Source organism: Spermophilus citellus (assembly GCF_964194105.1).
Source record: "Spermophilus citellus genome assembly, chromosome: 3".
NCBI lineage: Eukaryota > Metazoa > Chordata > Mammalia > Rodentia > Sciuridae > Spermophilus > Spermophilus citellus.
Window position 1 is genome coordinate 128,872,710 of NC_138184.1, and position 23,222 is coordinate 128,895,931.

The window sequence follows — 23,222 nt, forward strand, 5'->3', positions numbered from 1 at the left end:
TCCCTTGCCAGATTGAGCTTGTTTCTTGAGAGGAATCTGGATCTACCTCCACAGTGAACTCAAATGTCCACTGTCCTCTGCAGCCTCAGCCCCACATTTTGGGAGATCCTTTTACTACCACCTACATGATGATCTGAAGTTCAGACTATCCTTCCACAGTCTACTTCCACCTGGTAAGTTTTGGAGAGCCCAAGAATTACTTTGTGGCTTGAACACTCAAAGGCTTTTTCAAGCCAAGCTTGTGGGATTTTCCTCTTAAAAATTTAGTAGGCATCTCATCTCTTTGCTCATGGGGAGCAAAATGTACCAATAACTACCACCAAAATTCTCTCCTAGATTGGTTTTTATGCCCACTTTATTTATTTTTTTGTTAGTCCCTATGCTTCCTTAACTTACTGGTGGGGACTTTAAGGCATCTGAAACAAGATTAAGGTGAACAGTCCCTTCAAATTAATCTTCACTATAGCATTGAGTCTCTTTGTTTACTGAGATTTCTGAATGGCCCTTGCCAGAAGTTTCCTTAGGCTTATGTTTAATTTTGAAAGAATCCAGAATTAATTACCTACTCTAATTCTGTCCATGTAGTGTCTGCAACTATGCAAGGCACAGTAAATAGTGTTGAATGAGTGGAACACACAAGTGTGATTGAGTGGCAATTCCATTTGAAGAAGGAAAAAATTTGCTTTTACTCTGAAAATAGGCCAGCTTGTTAGTCATCCTCCTTTTTAAACTTAGGATGAAATATGTGTACCATAAAATTTGCTATTATAACCATTTAAAATGTACAATTCAGAGCCAGGCATGGTGGCAAACACCTATAAATCCCAGCAACTGGGAGGCTGAGGCAGGAGGATTGCAAGTTTGAGACTAGCTTAGGCAACTTAGTGAGGCATGCCTCAAAATAAAATAAAATATAAAAGGGCTGCAGATATACCTTAGTCGTAGAGCACTTCTGGGTTCAATCCCCAGTATTGGGGTGAGGTATTAAGGTACCATTAAGGTACCATTCAGAGGTATTAAGTACATTCAAAATATTGTGCAACTATCACCCCTGTTTCTAAAACAATTTCATCATCCCATTCAGAAACTCAGTAACTCCCCATTCCCCCATCCCCATGTCCCTAGTAGCCACTATTTTGCTTTCTGTTTCTGTGAATTCACTTTTTTTTTTTTTTTTTTTTTTTTTGGTACTAAGGTTTGAGCCCAGGGGAACTCTACCACTGAACTACATCTGCAACGCTTTTGATGTTTTGTTTTGAAGCATGATCTCACTGTTCCAGTCACAGAATTTCAGCAGGGCCTGGAGGGAGGTGAGGGGCACAGAAAGATGCTACTTGACTCTGGTCTGGCTTTGGGGATCAGGCTGTATCGTGGGTACTAGATATGGGGGTTGCCTGCTTCTCCAGGCAAATTCATAGATAAATAGCTTTCCATTGTATGTATAATTTGAAGTCAGGTATTGTGATAACCCCAGAAATGCTGTGTGTGTGAGTGTGTGTGTGTATGTGTGTGTGTTTAGAATTCGTTTGGCTATTCTGGATTTTTTATTTTTCCAAATGAAGTTTAGAATTGTTTTCTCTAGTTCTATGAAAAATGTCATTGATATCTTGATGGACATTGCATTGAATCTGTATGTTGCTTTTGTTAGTATGGCCATTTTAACAATATTAATTCAGCCTATTCATGAACATAGGATATCTTTCCATCCTCTTGTGTCTTCTTCAGTTTCTTTCTTAACATTCTATAATTTTCATTTTTAGAGGTCTTTTACCTTTTAGGTGCTCTAGATTTATTGCTAGATATTTTATTAATTTTTTGAAGCTATTGTGAATAGGATTGTTTTCTTGATTTCTTTCTCAGCAGATTTATTATTGGTAAACAGGAAAGCTATTGACTTTTGTATGTTGGTTTTGTAACCTGATACTTTTATGGATCTGTTATTAGGTGAAGGTCTTGTGGTAGACCTTTTTGGATCTTCTAAGTATAGGATATATCATCTGCAAACAGTGATAATTTGACTTCTTCCTTTCCTAATTTTTTATCTCTTTTATTTTCTTCTCTTGCCTAATTGCTCTGGCTAGAATTTCTAGTACCATATCAAATAGGAGTGGTTGAAAATGGACATCCTTGTCTTGTAGATTTTTAAATAATGCTTTCAGTTTTGTCCATTCACTTGATATTGGCTTTAGGTTTGTCATATATAGGCTTTATGATGTTGAGATAAGTTCCTTCTATCCCTATAGTTTCTTCAGTGTTTTTATCATGAATGGGTGCTGAGTTTTGACAAAGGATTTCTCTGTTTCTATTGAGATGACCATGTTAATTTTGTCTTAATTATTCATTTAATAAATGACATTTATTCACTTGCATATGTTAAACAATCCTTGCAACTCTAGAATAAAATCAACTTGGTCATGATGTAATTTTCTTAATATGTTGATGAATATGATTTGCTAATATTTTATTAAGGATTTTTGCATCTAAGTTCATCAAGGATAGTGGTCTGTAGTTTTTTTTTTAATTGATGTGTTCCTATCTGGTTTTGGTATCAAGATGATACTAGTTTCATGAATGAATTTGAAAGTGTCCCCTTTATGTTTCATGGAATAATTTGAGGAAAATTGACATTAGGTCAATCTTTAAAGGTCTGGTAGAATTCAGCTGGGAATTCATCTGTTCCAGGATTTTCTTTGTTGGAAGACTTTATTACTGATTTTATCTCATCATTAGAATGTATTTAGGTTTTTTGTATCCTCTAGGTTCAATTTTGGCAGATTATATGTGTCTAAGACTGTATCCATTTCTTCTAGGTTTTCCAATTCATTGGAGTATAAGTTTTCAAAAGAGTCCCTAAGAATCCTCTGGATTTCTGTGATGTCTGTGGTGATTTCTCCTTTTTTATCTATAATTTTATTAATTTGAATCATCTCTTTCTCTCAGTTAGTTCTGTTAAGGGTTTATTTAACTTTTGAAAGACCCAACTCTTTATTTTGTTGATCCTTTTTGTATTATTTTTTTATTCTCTGTTTCATTGATTTCAGCTCTGATGTTAATTGTTTTCTTCCTTCTGATGGTTTTGGAATTGGTTTTTCCTTGTGTTTTGAGGACCTTGAGATATATCATTAGATTGCTTTTTTGGAATCTTTCTGATTTTCTTATGTAGGCATTCATAGCTATAAACTTTCCTCTTAGAACTGCCTTAATAATTTTCCAGAGGTTCTGGTATGTTGTATCATGATTCTCATTTGACTCTAAGAATTTTTAAGTTTGTCCTCTGATTTCTTCTAACACCCATTCTTCATTCATAAGTATATTGTTCAATCTCCATGTGTTCACATGGTTTCTAAAGTTTTTTGGGGGGGTGGAGGGTGGGGTGAGTATTGATTTCTATTCCATTATGATCAGATAAGATGCAAGGTATTAAAGTTTTCTGGATTTCCCAAGAGTTGCTTTGTGTCCTAAATTATGGTCTATTTTAGAAAAGGTTCCATGAGCAGCTAAAAAGAAAGCAAATTTGGCTATTGTCTATAGATGTTTGTTAGGTTCATTTGATTTATAATATTTTTTTAGGTCTGAAGAGTTTTTACTGAGTTTTTCTGGATGACCTATCTATTACTGAGAGTGGTGTGTTGAAATAACCCAGTATTATTGTACTGGTGTTTATCTGGTGTTTTATTCAAGTAGTGTCTGTTTTATGTAATTAAGTGCACCAATGTTTGGGCATAAATATTTGCTATCATTATATCTTTTCAAAAAAATCTTTAGTTGTAGATGGACACAATACCTGTATTTTACTTACTTATTTACTTACTTGTTTACTTATTTATTTTTGTGGTGCCAAGGATCAAACACAGTGCCTCACACATTCTAGGCAAGTGCTCTACCACTGAAGGCAAGTATTCTACTTGTTGCATTGTTTGTTTCTTTGGCCTTATTTGTTCTTCTGATTTAATTTTGGCTTGAAGTCTGCTTTGTCAAACATGAGAATACTTGCTTGTGATTGTTTTCAGTCTCAATTTGCATGATATATAATTTTTTATGATATATCAATTTTAATCCTTTTACTTTGAGCCTATGATTGTCTTTGCCTATGAGTCTCTTGCAAACAATGTATCATTGGGGGATTCTGTCTTTTAATCAGACAGACAATTTATATTTGATGCTATTATAGACAGATATTTATTTCTGCCATTTTGATTTATTTCTAATGTTTAATTTGGTCCTGTTTCTCATTTGCTTAGCTTCTCTTCAAATGAGATTTATCTGTTCTCGAGCTCTGTGGTCTGTTTTAATTTTTTCTGTGTATAGTATTTTCTTAAGTATATTCTGTGGAGCTTAGTGGTCATTAATTCTTTTGATTTCCACTTATCTTGGAGGTGTATATTTCTACTTCAATTCTGAAGAATAGCTTTGTTGAATAAAGAAATCTTGGTTGACAGCTATTTTCTTTCAAGTCTTGAAACACATCTTTATAAGCCCTCCTTGGTTTTCAAGTTTGTGCTGAGAAATCACAAGTAATTCTGATTGGTTTGCCTCAAAGATGTAACCTGATGTTTTCTCTTGAAGCTTTAAAAATTCTATTATTGTTCTGTATGTTAATAATTATAATGTGTCATGGAGATGTCTTTTTTGGTCTTGTCTGTTTGGGTTCTGAATGCCTCCTGTAACTGGATGTTTATCTCATTTTAAGGTTTGGAAATTTTTCTGTTATTATATTCCTGGAGAGTTTATCCTTGATATTAGCCTGCAACTCACAACCTTATTTTATTCCAACAGCTCTTAAATTTGGTTTCTTAATATTGTCCCACAGTTCTTGTATATTCTGGTCATGGTTACTTATTTTCTTTCTTAATTTTTTATTTTTTGGTGCTGGTGATTGAACACAGAGGCATTTTACCACTGAGCCACGTCCCCCGCCCCTCTACCCTCAACCTTTTTGAGACAGAGTGTCTCTAAGTTGCTGAGTTGCCAAGCTTGGCCTCAAACATAAGATTCTCCTGCCCCATCATCTGAGTAGCTGGGATTACAGGCATGTGTCACTGCATCTGGTTCTTATTTTCTTTAATACTGCCTGAATGTTCAAAGCTGATTACTTTGTCTTCCAGCTCTGAGATTCTGTCTGAGACATTATCTACTTTATTAGAAAGACTTTTATCTGAACATTTTATTTGACAATTGTGTCTTTCATTTCCAAGATTTCTGTTTGTTTCTTTTTCAATATCTCTATGTCCTTATTGAATTTCTCATATATATCTTGTACTGTGCCATCTGTGACCCACACAGACAGCTAAACTAGAGGTCACTCAAGTGAAATTCCTAAGGCATCAAAATAAAACATGCCCATGCTCCCTCTCCCTATCCCACTATGAGTCAGTCACCTTATATCAGAGAAAATATTCACCATTTGTTTTTTGGGGATTGGCTAACTTCATTTTGCATTATCTTCTCCAACTGCATCCATTTACCTACAAATGCCATGATTTTATTCTCTTTTAGTGCTGAGTAATATTCTGTAGTATATATATATATATATATATATATATATATATATATATATATATATGCCACATTTAAAAATCCATTCATCTATTGAAGAGCATCTAGGTTGGTTCCACAGCTTAGCTATTGTGAATTGTAGAGCCCATCATTCTTCAAGTCAAGTTTATGCTGTGCCCTTGCCTTGCATAATGGAAAGGGCAAGAAAGCTCTCTGAGCTTCATTTATAAGGCACTAATCCCATTCAAAGGACTCTGCCCCTGTGAATTAACTAATTACCTCCTTAAGGCCCCACCTTCTAACACCAACACATTTGATATTAGCATTTAACACATGAATTTTGAGAGGGCACAAACATTCAGACCATAGCACTTTCCAATTTACCCATTTTCCTTCCCTAATTGCTCGGGTTAGAAATTGCATATTTTGTTGAATAGAAGTGGAAAAAGTGGTTTTGTTCCTGGTCTTATGCAAGAAAATTTTAAGTCTGAGTATGTTGTTAACTGTGGAATTTTCACGTATTACTTTTATCATGTTGAGGAAATTTCCTTCTAGGGATTATGTGTGTGTGTGTGTGTGTGTGTGTGTGTGTGTGTGTGTGGTCACAAGTGTGCTGGAGATTGAACTGAGAGGTAAAGGGCTTTTTACAACTGTATGCATCTTCAGCCTTTTTCTTTTTTATTTTGAGACAGAATCTCATTAAGTTGCCGAGGTTCTCACTAAATTGCTGAGGCCAGCCTTGAACTTGTGACCCTCCTGCCTGAGCCTCCTGAATCACTGGGATTACAGATGGGTTTCACTGGGCCCAGCTCTACAGTGTTTTGATCGTGACACAGTGTTGGATTTTGTCAGATGCTTTTTCTGAATAGGTTGATATGATCATGTAGTTTCTTTCTCTTATTCTAATAATGGATTGATTTTTGTATATTGAGTCACCTTCGCACTGCTGGGATAAATTCTACTTGATCATGATATATATAATTCTTTCAATGTGCTGAAGAATTTTGTTTGCTGGCATTTTATTGAAAATTTTTGCATCTAGATTCATGAGGGAGTTGGCCTATAGTTTTCTTATAGTGTCATTGCCTGGCTTCAATATCAAAACAATGCTAACCTTGTAGAATGAATCAAGAAGTGTTCCTTCTCTTCAGTTTTTTTGGAGGAGTTTGAGAGGATTGGAGTTGATTCTTTTTTAAATGTTTAGTAGAATTCACCAGTGAAGTCATCTGGGATTTTCTTTGTTGATAGAGTTTTAATTACTTACTCAATTTCTTTATTACTTGTTATTAGTCTAATCAGATTTTCTAGTTCATCCTGAATTACTTTTGGTAGTTCATATGTTTTCAGAACTTTTCCAGTAATTACAGTGGTTCAAAGTATACTTTTATAATTCTTTATATTTCTGTAAAGTTGATAATAATGTCTACTCTTTCACTTACAATTTCAGTAATTTGAGTTCTCCCCTCCCCCATCATAATCTAGATAAAGTTTTGTCAATTTTGTTGACCATTTCAAAGAGCCACTTTTGGTCTTACTAATTTTTCTGTATTGTTTTTCTATTCTCTATTTCCTTTATTTTTTTTTTAAAGAGAGAGTGATAGAGGAGAGAGAGAGAGAGAGAGAGAGAGAGAGAGAGAGAGAGGAGAGAGAGAGAGAATTTTTTTTTAACATTTATTTTTTAGTTCTCGGCGGACACAACATCTTTGTTGGTATGTGGTGCTGAGGATCGAACCCGGGCCGCACGCATGCCAGGCGAGCGCGCTACCACTTGAGCCACATCCCCAGCCCTCTATTTCCTTTATATCTACTCTAATTTGTATTATTTCCTTCCTTGTAGTTTTTTTTATTATTAGTTGTTCCTTCCTTCATTGGATTTAGTTTTCTTTTCTTTTTCTAGTTTTTTTTATTATTAGTTGTTCAAAACATTACAAAGCTCTTGACATATCATATTTCATACATTTGATTCAAGTGGATTATGAACTCCCGTTTTTACCCCGTATACAGATTGCAGAATCACATCGGTTACACATCCACGCATTTATATACTGCCATACTAGTGTCTGTTGTATTCTGCTGCCCTTCCTATCCTCTACTATCCCCCCTCCCCTCCCATCTTCTCTCTCTACCCCATCTACTGTAATTCATTTCTTTTTTTTCTTGAAATCTTGTAATTTTATTTATTTATTTATTTATTATTGGTTGTTCAAAACATTACAAAGCTCATGAGATATCATCTTTCATACATTTGACTCAAGTGGGTTATGAACTCCCATCTTTACCCCAAATACAAATTGCAGAATCACATCGGTTACACACTCACATTTTTACATAATGGCATATTAGTGACTGTTGTATTCTGCTACCTTTCCTATCCCCTACTATCCCCCCTCCCCTCCCCTCCCATCTTCCCTCTCTACCTCATTTGCTGTTGTTCAATTCTCTCCCTTGTTTCCCCCCCTTCCCCTCACAACCTCTTATATGTAATTTTGTGTAACATTGAGGGTCTCCTACCATTTCCATATGCTTTCCCTTCTCTCTCCCTTTCTCTCCCCCCACTCGTCTCTGTTTAATGTTAATCTTTTCCTCCTGCTCTTCCTCCCTGTTCTGTTCTTAATTGCTCTCTTTATATCAAAGAAGACATTTGGCATTTGTTTTTTAAGGATTGGCTAGCTTTGCTTAGCATAATCTGCTCTAATGCCATCCATTTCCCTGCAAATGCCATGATTTTGTCATTTTTTAGTGCTAAGTAATACTCCATTGTGTATAGATGCCACATTTTTTTATCCATTCATCTATTGAAGGGCATCTAGGTTGGTTCCACAGTCTAGCTATTGTGAATTGTGCCGCTATGATCATTGATGTGGCAGTATCCCTATAGTACGCTCTTTTAGGATCCTCAGGGAATAGTCCGAGAAGGGTGATAGCTGGGTCAAATGGTGGATCCATTCCCAGCTTTCCCAGGAATCTCCATACTGCTTTCCAAATTGGCTGCACCAATTTGCAGTCCCACCAGCAATGTACAAGTGTACCCTTTTCCCCACATCCCCGCCAACACTTATTGTTGTTTGACTTCATAATGGCTGCCAATCTTACTGGAGTGAGATGGTATCTTAGGGTGGTTTTGATTTGCATTTCTCTGACTGCTAGAGATGGTGAGCATTTTTTCATGTACTTGTTGATTGATTGTATGTCCTCCTCTGTGAAGTGTCTGTTCAGGTCCTTGGCCCATTTGTTGATTGGGTTATTTGTTATCTTATTGTTTAATTTTTTTGAGTTCTTTGTATATTCTGGATATTAGGGCTCTATCTGAAGTGTGAGGGGTAAAGATTTGTTCCCAGGATGTAGGCTCTCTATTTACCTCTCTTATTGTTTCTCTTGCTGAGAAAAAACTTTTTAGTTTAAGTAAGTCCCATTTGTTGATTCTATGGGCATCCTATTAAGGAATTTGGAGCCCGACCCCACAATATGTAGATTAGGGCCAACTTTTTCTTCTATCAGAATCAGTGTCTCTGATTTGATATCTAGCTCCTTGATCCACTTTGAGTTAACTTTTGTGCATGGCGAGAGAAAGGGATTCAGATTCATTTTGTTGCATATGGATTTCCAGTTTTCCCAACACCATTTGTTGAAGATGCTATCCTTCCTCCATTGCATGCTTTTAGCCCCTTTATCAAATATAAGATAGTTGTAATTTTGTGGATTGGTCTCTGTGTCCTCTATTCTGTACCATTGGTCCACCTGCCTGTTTTGGTACCAGTACCACGCTGTTTTTGTTACTTTTGCTTTGTAGTACAGTTTGAAATCTGGTATCGCTATACCTCCAGATTCACACTTCCTGCTTAGAATTGCTTTGGCTATTCTGGGTCTTTTGTTTTTCCAGATGAATTTCATGATTGCTTTATCTGTTTCTACAAGAAATGCCATTGGGATTTTGATTGGCATCGCATTAAACCTGTAGAGAACTTTGGGTAATATCGCCATTTTGATGATGTTAGTTCTGCCTATCCATGAACAGGGTACATTTTTCCATCTTCTAAGATCTTCTTCTATCTCTCTCTTTAGGGTTCTGTAGTTTTCATTGTATAAATCTTTCACCTCTTTTGTTAGGTTGATTCCCAAGTATCTTATTTTCTTTGAGGATATTGTGAATGGAGTGGTTTTCCTCATTTCCATTTCAGAAGTTTTGTTGCTGATATACAGGAATGCCTTTGATTTATGCATGTTGATTTTATATCCTGCCACTTTGCTGAATTCATTTATTAACTCTAGCAGTTTCTTTGTAGACCCTTTCGGGTCTGTTAAATATATTATCATGTCATCCGAAAATAGCGATAATTTAAGTTCTTCTTTTCCTATTTTTATGCCTTTAATTTCTTTTGTCTGTCTAATTGCTCTGGCTAGTATTTCAAGAACTAAATTGAATAGAAGTGGTGATATAGGGCATCCCTGTCTTGTTCCAGATTTTAGAGGGAATGCCTTCAGTTTTTCTCCATTTAGGATGATGCTAGCCTGAGGTTTAGCATATATAGCTTTTACAATGTTGAGGTAAGTTCCTGTTATCCCTAGTTTTTCTAGTGTTTTGAACATAAAGGGATGCTGTACTTTGTCAAATGCTTTCTCTGCGTCTATCGAGATGATCATATGGTTCTTATCTTTAAGTCTATTGATGTGGTGAATAGCATTTATTGATTTCCGTATATTGAACCAGCCTTGCATCCCAGGGATGAATCCTACTTGATCATGGTGCATAATTTTTTTGATATGCTTTTGTATTCGATTCGCCAGGATTTTATTGAGAATTTTTGCATCCAAGTTCATTAGAGATATTGGTCTGTAGTTTTCTTTCTTTGAAGTGTCTTTGTCTGGTTTCGGGATCAGGGTGATGTTGGCCTCATAGAATGAATTTGGAAGAGCTTCTTCTTTTTCTATTTCTTGAAATAGCTTGAAAAGTATTGGTATTAATTCTTCTTTGAAAGTTTTGTAAAACTCCGCTGTATACCCATCTGGTCCAGGGCTTTTCTTGGTTGGTAGTCTTTTGATGGCTTATTCTATTTCTTCCTTTGTTATTGGTCTGTTTAAATTGTGTGTGTCTTTCTGACTCAATCTGGGCAGATTGTACGACTTAAGAAATTTATTGATATCTTCACTATCTTCTATTTTATTGGAATATAGGGTGTAAAATACTTTCTAATTATCTTCTGTATTTCTGTAGTGTCTGTTGTGATATTGCCTTTTTCATCCCATATGTTAGTAATTTGAGTTCTCTCTCTTCTTCTCTTCTTTAGCATGGCTAAGGGCCTGTCGATCTTATTTATTTTTTCAAAGAACCAACTTTTAGTTTTATCAATTTTTTCAATGATTTTTTTGTTTCAATTGTAATTCATTTCTCTCCCTTGTTTTTTTCCCCTTTCCTCTCACTCCCTCTTATATGTAATTTTGTATAACAATGAGGGTCTCCTTCCATTTCCATGCAATTTCCCTTCTCTCTCCCTTTCCCTCCCACCTCTCATCTCTGATTAATGGTAATCTTCTTCTCATGCTCTTCCTCCCTGCTCTGATCTTAGTTGCCCTCCTTATATCAAAGAAGATATTTGGCATTTGTTTTTTAGGGATTGGCTAGCTTCACTTAGCATAATCTGCTCTAATGCCATCCATTTCCCTGCAAATGCCATGATTTTTGTCATTTTTTAGTGCTAAGTAATACTCCATTGTGTATAAATGCCACATTTTTTTAATCCATTCATCTATTGAAGGGCATCTAGGTTGGTTCCACAGTCTAGCTATTGTGAATTGTGCTGCTATGAACATTGATGTAGCTGTATCCCTATAATACGCTCTTTTAAGATCTTTAGGGAATAGTCCGAGAAGGGGAATAGCTGGGTCAAATGGTGGTTCCATTCCCAGCTTTCCGAGGAATTTCCATACTGCTTTCCAAATTGGTCGCACCAATTTGCAGTCCCACCAGCAGTGTACAAGTGTACCCTTTTCCCCACATCCTCACCAGCACTTGTTGTTGTTTGATTTCATAATGGCTGCCATTCTTACTGCAGTGAGATGGTATCTTAGGGTGGTTTTAATTTTAATTTGCATTTCTCTGACTGCTAGAGATGGTGAGAATTTTTTCATGTACTTGTTGATTGATTGTATGTCCTCCTCTGAGAAGTATCTGTTCAGGTCCTTAGCCCATTTGTTGATTGGTTATTTGTTTCCTTATTGTTTAATTTTTTGAGTTCTTTATGTACTCTGGATATTAGGGCTCTATCAAATATAAATCAAAGGCATTCCTGTATATCAGCGACAAATCTTCTGAAATGGAAATGAGGACAACCACCCCATTCACAATATCCTCAAAAAAAATACTTGGGAATCAATCTAACAAAAGAAGTGAAAGATTTATACAATGAAAACTACAGAACCCTAAAGAGAGAGATAGAAGAAGATCTTAGAAGATGGAAAAATGTACCCTGTTCATGGATAGGCAGAACTAACATCATCAAAATGGCGATATTACCCAAAGTTCTCTACAGGTTTAATGCGATGCCAATCAAAATCCCAACGGCATTTCTTGTAGAAACAGATAAAGCAATCATGAAATTCATCTGGAAAAACAAAAGACCCAGAATAGCCAAAGCAATTCTAAGCAGGAAGTGTGAATCTGGAGGTATAGCGATACCAGATTTCAAACTGTACTACAAAGCAAAAGTAACAAAAACAGTGTGGTACTGGTACCAAAACAGGCAGGTGGACCAATGGTACAGAATAGAGGACACAGAGACCAATCCACAAAATTACAACTATCTTATATTTGATAAAGGGGCTAAAAGCATGCAATGGAGGAAGGATAGCATCTTCAACAAATGGTGTTGGGAAAACTGGAAATCCATATGCAACAAAATGAATCTGAATCCCTTTCTCTCGCCATGCACAAAAGTTAACTCAAAGTGGATCAAGGAGCTAGATATCAAATCAGAAACACTGATTTTGATAGAAGAAAAAGTTGGCCCTAATCTACATATTGTGGGGTCGGGCTCCAAATTCCTTAATAGGATGCCCATAGAATCAACAAATGGGACTTACTTAAACTAAAAAGTTTTTTCTCAGCAAGAGAAACAATAAGAGAGGTAAATAGGGAGCCTACATCTTGGGAACAAATTTTTTTTCTAGTTTTTTTAAGGTGTAAATGTAGGTTATTGATTTGAGACTGTCTTCTCTTTTAATATAGGCATTTTCCACTGCAAATTTTCCTGTGAACACTGATTTAATTGCATCCCTTGTATTTTGGAATCTTGTGTTTTAATTTTCATTCATATTCTCCAATTTTCCTTGTGATTTTTTTCTTTGACCCATTGGTTGTTTAAGAGTCTTTATTTAGTTTCTACATATCTGTGAGTTTTCCAATTTTCCTTCAGTTATTCATTTCTGTTTTCATTCTGTATGATCTGAAAGGTATTTTGTATGATTTCAATCTTTATAAATTATTAAGTCTTGTTTTATGACCAAAATATAGTCTATCCTTGAGAATTTTAATGAACATTTGAGAATAATGTTATGCTCTTGATGGGTCTATTAGATCTCATTGGTTTATAGTGTTTTCTAAGTTTTCTTTTTCTTTATTGATTTTCTATCTGGTTGTTCAATCCATCATTGAAAATGGTATATTGAAGTCTCCAATCATTAGTGTAGAACTGTTTTGTCCTTTGATTCTGTAAATTTTTGCTTCATGTGTTTTGGAGCTCTGATGTTTATATATATTTGCATCTTGATAGATTGGAAATTTTATCAATATATAACTTTCTTTTGTCTCTTCAAATTTTTTTGCTTAATATCTATTTTTGTGATAATAACTTAGCTATCACATCTCACTTTTGATTAGTTTTTAAATGGTATATCTTTTCCACCTTTTAACCTTTAAAGCATTTGTGTCTTTATGCCCAAAATGAATCTCTTGTGGATAACACAGTGATGGATAATGTTATTTTATCCATTCTCCCAGTCTCTGTTTTTTAGCTGTTTTTTAGATTAGAGTTTAATCCCTCTACATTTAAAGTAATTCATGTTAAGGAAGAACTTCTACCACTTTGCTATTCTTTTTATATGCCATCATATATGTTTTTGTTGTTGTTTTTGTTTTTGTTGTTGTTGTTGTTCCTCAATTCCTCCACTGCTGGATTTTAAATTTTAGTTTATTTTTGTGCTATTCCATCTTTATTTCCTTCTGTCAATTTCCATTTTTGAATTATTTTCTTAATGATTGCCTTGAGGGTGACAACTAATATCTTAAATTTATAATAACCTAGTTTGGATAACAGTTTCAATACTGTACAGATACTCTATTCCCATACCTCTCCATCCTTCTTTCTTTATATTATTATTCTCACAAATTATGTTTTATCTGCTGTAGCCCACTGACAGATTTATAATTTTTTTTTGTGTGTATGCCTTTTAAATCATATAGGAAAACGAGAGGAGTTATAAACCAAAAGTACACTAATATTGACTGTTATAATTACCTCTTAGTGCTGTATTGATCTTCACAGTCTTTTATTTCTTAAGCTATTTAAGTAGTATCTTTTTACTTCAATCTGAAAGTCTCCCTTTAGCATATCTTATATGGCAGGTTTACTGGTAATGAATTCCTTCCGTTTTTTTTTTAATCTGAAATTTCTTAATACCTCCTTTATTCTTGGAGAATAGTTTTTCTGGTTACAAACAACTAACTGTCTTGATTGACAGGTTTTGTTTATTTCAGTACTTTAAATATGTCATTTCACTGCCTTCTGCCCTCCATGTTTTCTGATGAGAAATCAGCTCTTAATGTTATTGATTAAGATTATATGCAACATGTCACTTTTCTCTTGCTGCTTTCAAGGTTCTATTTTTGTCTTTTGACAATCATACTATATCATATGTTTCCATATGGATCTCTTAGAAGTTTATCCTTCTTGAAGTTCATTGATCTTCTTGGGTTTATGTCATATTTTTTTTATCAAACTTGACAAATTGGTTTACCATTAGTTCTTCAAATATGTTTATGCCCTATCCATTCCTCTTTTCCTTTTGTAAATCCCATTATACTTACATTAGTATGTTTGATGATGTCCCACAGGTCCATCAAGTTTTGTTCATTTTTTCCTTTCTTTTCTTTTTCTGTTCTACAGACTAAATAACTTCAATTGCCTTATTTTCAAGTTCATTGATTCTTTCTCCTGCTTGGTAAAGTCTGCCATTGAACCCTTCCAGTGATGCTTTCATTTAAGTTTTTGTATTTTTCTTTTCTTTTCTTTTTTAATTTGTTTTAATTAGTTATACATGACAGTACAATGATCTTGACATATCATACGTTTGAATCAGATGGGATATAAGTTGTTGTATTTTTTATCTTAGAATTTATATTTGGTTTCTTTTTTAAAATTTATTTGTTTATTCTAATTTCTTATACATGACAGCATAATGCATTTTAATTCATATTACACAAATAGACCACATTTCATGTCTCTGGCTGTACAAAAGGAGAGTCACACCATTCGTGTCTTCATTCACGTACTTAGGGGTAATGATGTCCATCTCATTCCTCTGTCTTTCCTACCCCATGCCCCCTCCCTTCCCCTCCCTCTTCTTTGCCCTATCTAAAGTTCCTCCATTCCTCTCATGCTCCCCTCCATCCCCATTAAGGATCAGCATCCTCATATCAGAGAAAATATTGAGCATTTGAGTTTTGGGGATTGGCTTATTCACTTAGTATAATATTCTCCAACTCCATCCATTTACCTGCAAATGTCATGATTTTATTCTCTTTTAATGCTGAGTAGTATTCCATTGTGTAGATATCCCACATTTTCTTTATCCATTCATCTATCGAAGGGCATCCAGGTTGGTTCCAGAATTTAGCTACTGTGAATTGTGCTGCTATAAACATTGATGTGGCTGTATCCCTGTAGTATGCTGTTTTTAGTCCTTTGGGTATAAACCAAAGAGTGAGATAGCTGGGTCAAATGGTAGTTCCATTCCCAGTTTTCCAAGGAATCTCCCTACTGCTTTCCATATTGGTTGCCCCAATTTGTAGTCCCACCAACGATGTATGAGTGTGCCTTTCCCCCCTACATCCTTGCCAACACTTATTGTTATTTGAATTCTTAATAGCTGCCATTCTGACTGGAATGAGATGAAATCTTAGAGTAGTTTTGATTTGCATTTCTCTATTTGCTGGAGATGCTGAACTTTTTTTATATATTTGTTGATTGATTGTATATCATCTTCTGAGAAGTGTCTGTTTAGTTCCTTGGCCTATTTATTTATTGGGTTATTTGTTTTATATTTGGTTTCTTTTGATAAGCTTATTGTCATTCTCTATCTGTTAATACATTGCTCTCATGGTTTCCTTTAGTTCTTTGTCTATGATTTTCTTTATCTCATTAAACATATTTAAGACAGTTGATTTTTTGCCTAAATATTAAAGTTTATTAATCTATAATGCTATGAACTGAGATCATAAAATGGCTGCACTTTTGTTCATATCCATCAAAATAGAGCTGAGGAGCCATTGAAGGAGTTCAGGTCCTTTCACGGTAACAACAGAATATTTTTTAAACTGGACCACACCATAGGAACCACAATATCCTGGACCCTAGCTTGCTCTTGATGCATATGTGAGTAGTGATATAATGAATAGCAGTCATTACTAGACATTTGGGCACATAAATTGACCATTTGCCTCACATAGTCATGGGTTTTTGCCTTTTTTACACTCTGGACACCTCCCTCCTTCACAATACAATCCAGTTGCTTAGAAACCTTGTAAGACGTTTGGTTTTAAAATGTCTATGACAAATTAAGTCCAGTGTCTGGGTTTCCTCAGGGACAGTTTCTTTTTAATTCTCTCTCTCTCTCTCCCCCCCTTTTTTTTTTTTTTGCTTATGATTGGGACATATTTTCCTGTTTATTTGTATGCCTTGTAATATTTTGTTAGAACTGGCCATTTTGCAGGGCATGGTGGTACATGCCTATATTCCCAGCAGCTTGGGAGTCTGAGGGAGGTCACAAGTTCAAAGCCAGTCTCAACAAAAGCGAGGCATTAAGCAATTCAGTCTCTAAATAAAATACAAAATAGGGCTGGGGATGGGCTCAGTAGCTGAGTGCCCTGATACCCAAAGAAAAGAAAAGAACTGGCCATTTTGAGTAGTACAATATGATGACTCTGGAAGTCAGATTCTCCCTCTCCCTTGTTGCTTGTTGGGTGCCTGTGTGCATGTACCCATGTGTCCACACATTATTTATATTTACATATAAAACCCAGCATGTATATATCTTTAAATATTTTTATAGATGCCACCAGGGAAGCTACAGCAGCCTGAAGGGGCAGAAGCAAAGGAAAGCTCTACTCTAGGCCCTCAGGGACCCACTAGATCAACAATATTCCCAACCTCAAATTTCTAGAAGCCTAGGTCCTTTCTGCATTCTCTTGCTCCACTCAGCTGCTCTAGAAATATGAACATTGTTGCCATCACCATAGGAGGACTGAGGAGCTGTGAATAGTTGCTAGTTTTTCTGTGATGCTCACTTACAAACTGTTAGTAGCCCTCCCCCTACCTCCATCAGGCATTCCTATAATTGCTGTTAGGGTCCAGTCAGGTTGCAGAATTATGAAATAGTTGATGCTTAGAGGGATTTTGCTAACTTAAGGGTTAGTTAGGTGGAGGGACCATCCCTGGAACTTTCTATTCTGCCATTTTCCATGACAAAACCTCATAGTCCTTCTGTTTTCAGACAAAAGTTTCATTGATTTAGTGTAGGAGTAGCGCCAAAGAGAATGTGCCACCTGGTCTGTCTTCTTAGAACCCTCTGAAATAATCAATAGGTAGTGGGAGAGAGTTTGGCATTAGACCTGCCATAGATCAAGAGCTTGGGATAGCTTGTGTCCTTGACTGGAATCGTGTTAATTGTTTTTCTGTCACTATGACAAAATATCTGAGAAAACAATTTAAATGTCAAAAGATTCATTTTGACTCACAATTTCATAGTTTTAATCCATTGTCACTTGGCTTTGTTGATACTGGGCCTGTGGTGAAGCAGAAAATCATGACAAGAAGTTTGTGGCAGAGCAAAGCTGTTCACCTCACAGTGACCAAGAAACAGAAAAGGGGAGAGAAGGAGAAGAAGGGAGTGGGAACAAAATATAAATCCTTCAAAGGGCCACCCACAATGACCTACTTCTCCCAACCAGGTCCTTCTTCCTAAAGGTTACTTACACCATCTCCTAATAGCATCATAAGCTGGCAACCAAGCCTTTAGCATGTGTCTCCCCAGCTAACCAAGGGGTTGAAATATCTATTGTTGGTAGCAATAATAGTTACAAACTATTGAACAGCTTATGTCAAGAGCCTTATCTGCATTATCCCATTGAACCATCTCAGTTGCCCTGTAAAGTAGGTGATTTGTTATCCCCACTTTTGCTGAGGAGAAAACTGAGGCCTAGAACCACTAAAGGACTTGTCAAAGCCCAGGAGCCAGTGAATGCAGAGTGCATCTTTGGACTCCAGCTGGGGACTTCAACTCCCTGTGTTACCTGGTATTGTCATGTTTCACTGCATGGGGTCCTGAGTGATCCTCCCACCATTCTGACCCTCCCCAGCCAATATAAGGGATTTCCCCCATCCCTCACTCAGACTCTGTCTTTGTCTTCTACATAGCACTGGCCTTTAGTCTTAGTTCCAGGCCTCTACCCCCTTTGCTATCAGAGGCAAGTGCTGAGGCAGGGGAGAGACTCTGAGGCTATCCTGTTCCCACCCTCTGCCAGCTGAAGCTGAAGCCTTCAAACATTTCCAGCTTGGAAGCAGCCCTGAAGAATACTTCATAGCCCCAGAGTGTGCTTGGCCCTTAAGAGCTAACCATCTAGTCAAAAAGACTAAACTTTAACAATACTGGAATCTGAATGACCTGAGGGTGAAATCTGGCCAAACCTCTTATAGCTAGTACATTCTAGCAAGTCTATTAACTCCTGTTGACCTCAGTGTCCCCATGGCACACAGTCAGTGGTAATCCATATTAAGGTGCTGACATAGCAATTTGCCTGTGGAGTCCACTGAGCACCCGTTAGCTTTGGCATCTGATCTTGGCATATTAAGCTGTCTCTCAGTCTCTCCCATGCTCTCTGTCCCTGATATCCTGGCTATAAACCCTATTCACTGCCTAACACCCTCCCATTCACCAGGCCCCTGGACTGCTCTTAGCACAAAGGCCTAGCCAATCTCAAATCTACCCTGTGATAAGCAAACTCTTGCAACACTTGCTGACCTCTAGGTATATTGCATCAGTGTGCCTGTGCTTGGTGCCCAGATGGTGCTGGGGGGAGTCAGGAACAGGCTGGTAATGGAGGAGCTGGCACTGTGGAGTCCCTGGCTTCCCGAACCCCATTTTCTTTCCTATTTGCACAAGAGGTCTTGCAATTTAGTCAATGTAACACTGAATCTCTATCCTTTAAAATCTGGTCCTGGGAGCTTCTACACAAAAATATTAGATAAGGCTCAATCTTTCAGTTTTTTAAAGTTGATTTTAAAATATTACTGTATAAATACACATCATTGCAGGAAATAGAGTAAATAACAGATAAGCAAAAATGAAAATAGGGCTGAGGATGTAGTTCAGTGGTAGAGAGCTTTTCTAGCATGAATGAGGCCCTGAGTTTAATCCTTAGTATTGGGCATGTGCATGGGCGCGCATACACACACACACACACACACACACACACACACACAAAATGCCTATTACAAAAAAGATAATAAATTAAAATCTCTAATATTTTCATCATCAAGAATAATGCTATAACCATTTTGCTGTATTTCCTCCCATATTATCTATATCATCTGTATCTTCTACACATATCTATGACAAAAATGGATCATATCATGTTTTCTAACTATTTTCCCCTGTATCAGTCATCCGTTGCTGTTGCTATAGGACAAATTATCTCAAGATTTAGTAGCTTCAAACAATAGACCTAAGCATAGAGGTACACACCTGTAATCTCAGCAGTTCAAGAGGCTGAGGTGGGAGGATTGCAATTTCAAAGCCAGCCTCAGCAACTTAGTAAGGCCCTATGCAACTTAGAGAGAACTTGTCTCAAAATAAAACATAAAAAGGGCTGAGGATGTAGCTCAGTGGTTAAGCATCCTTGGGTTCAATTCCCAGTACAAAAACCAACCAAACAAACAACAATAACAACAACAAAAAACAAATCTAGGCCAGGCATGGTAGTGAACACCTGTAATGAGGCCCTGGATTCAATCCCTAGTTCCGCAAAACAACAATAAACCTTTACTATCTTACATGTTTTCTGTGGATCAAGAATTCAGAAGCATCTCAGTGAGAATCACTTGATGTCATGGACATCTTTCAATGCCAACAGAGGCAAATCAACCTTACCATTTTTTAAATGACTGCATATAATTGTGTAATTTGTTTAGCCAGCTCTCTGTAGTTAGATATATAGGGCATGTACCATTTTTTGGTTCTAGAAAGAATAATCTTGAATATCCATCTTTGAATGTTATAGTTTGGATCTTGTATGTTCCCCAAAAGTCCAAGTGTTGAAAGTTTAGTCACCAGCCTATAAGCATTATTGGGAAGGGTAGAACCTTTAAGAGATGAGCCTAGGGCTGGGGATATAGCTCAGTTGGTAGAGTGCTTGCCTTGTATGCACAAGGCCCTAGGTTCAATACCCAGAACCACCAAAAAAAAGAAATTTTATTAAAAAAAGAGATGAGCCTAGGGGGAAAAAATTAGGTCACTGGGGAATGCCTTGAAGGGGATGTTCATACCCTGGACCCTTCCTTTCTGCTTCGTTTCTATGCCATATACACCAGCCATGATGTGCTATACTGCCACAGGTCAAAGCATCAGGACCAAAAAACCATGGACTGAGACCTCTGAAACCATGAGCCAAAATAAATCTTTCTCCTTTAAGGCGTTTATCTCAAGTACTTTGTCACATCAATGGAAAGCAACCCAACACACTGCACTTGTCATATTATATCCTTGAGATGAGTGAAAAAGTCCTTACTGTCTGTCAGTTCCTTCAACAGCAAAATACAGGCATACCAACTAGGACATAGAGTAGGGTCCCTTCTAATCTGCCCTGCCCTTTCTCTCCTCATTAATTCAGAGTTCACTATCTATGGAAACATCTTAGCTCATTAATGCACAGCTCTGTTTTGTTTTGTTTTTAAAGAAAGTTCCAAACAGAAACAGTTTATTCATCTTCCTCAGACAGCCCTTCAGATACTGAAGTATGTCCTGGGAATCCCCATGGGCCATCATCCCTGAAGCCCTTCTCTTCCTGGCCTCTCTTTTCTGGACAGGCTTGTCCTTCCACAATGCTTTGAGTGTAGAAATGTCTCCTTGCCGCACTGATCTTTACTCCAGTGAGGTGCTTGCCCATTGATGCTGTTTCCTCACCCACTGAGGCAGCACAGGAAGGTTGGCGTGGGTGCTAAAATCTGATCCTAGAGGCTTGTCTAGTGTAAGGAAATGGGCGTGCTGAACCTTTTTCTGCCCTCACAGGTGCCAGTAAAGAAAAGGAAGTCATCCTCAGGAAATGGCTCTGATAAAGGATGCTTGTTACTCAAAGTACAAGCAATCCAGCCAAACCACAAAGAGGGCCCATTTGCCTTTGGCCCTCCCTTAGCCCATACCCTCTGTTGGTGAATTTGGATCTCCTCACCTGTACTATGGCTTGGCTTAGGAGAAGGACAGAACCCCTGGGCAGCTGTTCCTTGGCCTGACCAGTCCAGAAGAAGACTCACCACTCCAAACTCGGACATGAGCCTGCCCCCAAAGCTAACAAGGCTCTAAGCCAGGGGTGGAGTGGTCAGTGACCTGTCACATGAGGTCTGGTGAGGCCATCTTTGCTCTATTTTGGGAAAGGGATCAATCGTGTTAGGGAGTGACCATACTAACCATTGGCAGGAGAACGTGGCATTCTTACAGGGCACCCTCTGTACTCTGACCCACTTGCCAGTTGCAGCTAATTTTAGCAAGGCTTGACAGGTGCTGGCAAATGCAGGATAAGTGAGGGTTACTCTCAGACGAACCCAAGGAGGGGCTCCAGGAAATATGTACACCCCATGGATGCACCCAAAGTTAATCCTGGGTCTGAACTTTGCAGTCACAAAATCTAATGTCCTCCCCACTTTATTCTTTTTTATTATTGTTGTTCTGAGTATTTTGAGGGGAGTCTATGATTTACTGTTGAAGAGTAAAAAATGCATATTTTTTATGTGGGGGACATGTCAGGGTAGCCCTGGGGAACCGTACCTGTTTCTGCTCATGTGTACATCGGGTTATATAGCTAATTCCATGGCCAGATAGGCTTTGTACCTAATGGAACAGAAGGATACGATGCCCTGAAATCCCATAAACTGCACTGAGCATCTCAGCCCCTAGACCCTCCAATGCCGACTTGTACACTCCGCCATGGTCTAAGCTGGGTCCTTCCCACAAAAGCTTTGGCCTTCCTACTTCTCAAACACCATTCAGGAACCCCAGATTATATGAAAAGCACATCAGACCTCTCTATAGATGAAAATCCATGAGAATCGCCATTGCCTCCAAGATCAAGTCCAGACCCTCACTGGCACAATCCAGGCCCCTTGGCACCCCTACCTGTCTGTTCCTCCTGTCCCCCAAGTCAGCCTAGTGATGTTCTTCCCTCATAAGTCCAAGGAGTGTAAGGTGGATAAACTGGCTCTGACTAATCACCACTCTCTTGGCAGCAATCCTGACCAGTCCTCAGAGGGCACACCATCCTGCCATGGAGCCATGTCCCTAAAATTCTTATTGACCCTGACCCCACATGGGCCTCCTCTGTCCTTCTGGCCCTGCCCCTGACCCCGTGACAGTGGGCAGAGTATTTCAGCAACTTCCCGCTGGGTCTTTTAGTGCAGAAGCCCTTGATTGCCTGTCTTGGGCAACACTTGGCCAGGCAGCCTTCACCTGTGACAGGTGGCCTCAGATGCCACAGCTACAGCTTCGTCCCAGGACTCAGCAAGCAGAAGCATCTCCACCTTCCAAAAACACCTCCTTCCTGTGCCCTTGGAGAGATGCAATGGAGTCCATGAGGAGCCTGACCCAGACAGCCTTGACCCTGGTAAGGGCCACTCAGATCCTAGGGATCTTGGATTGAAAGAGCAGCCCCCTTGGGGTTTTTTTTTTTTTTTTTTTTTTTGGATTCATATTGGGTACAAGGGTGGAAAGCAGGTACTGCACCACTTAAAGAAGGCATGTGGGCCTCTCGGGGTCTTAGATATGACCCCTCTCACTATTAACCCCTCCTTACTGGGACTACCATTGTCATCTCTCAGGGAGCCTTAGGCAATTTACTCCTGGGACTGATGGTGCCTGGTCTCAGGCTTTATCCAGTACTATTTGGCTTTTAGGGGCTCTTTAAGGCAGTTCTATGGGTGGTGGATTGTGATTTTCTTCCTCAGAAGTATCTGGGCAGCTAGTCCAGGGTCACACACTACTGTGGCTGGACAACATGGTACTAGGATTGGCTCTGATGCCCAGAGGCTGCAGTGTTTTCCCAGGGGTTGCACTGGTTCCTGAAAGGATCCTTTGGGTCTTGCAGTCCCCTCTGAGCCACCCATCCTGTACTAGGATGGAGACCTCCACAGGGTATCCTGAATCTCCTCATTAGTCAAATGCACTGCTCTCTGGTGTCTTGCTTTGTACTG

The 23,222-nt window shown here is 38.0% G+C and overlaps 1 protein-coding gene across 3 annotated transcripts in view; it reads left to right on the top strand.

Annotated features, from left to right (window-relative positions):
- Positions 1-23,222, top strand: part of GCK (glucokinase) — a gene marked incomplete at both ends in the record, with an annotated part of 52,516 nt that overhangs the window by 16,338 nt on the left and 12,956 nt on the right. Inside the window, one exon of one of the 3 annotated variants that reach the window (XM_081286459.1) lies at positions 22,502-22,636. The exons of the other annotated variants lie outside the window; for them this stretch is intronic. Coding sequence (XP_081142585.1) covers positions 22,502-22,636 — 135 coding nt within the window. Of the gene's footprint in view, positions 1-22,501; positions 22,637-23,222 lie in introns of those variants that run through there. 3 annotated transcript variants of the gene reach the window in all.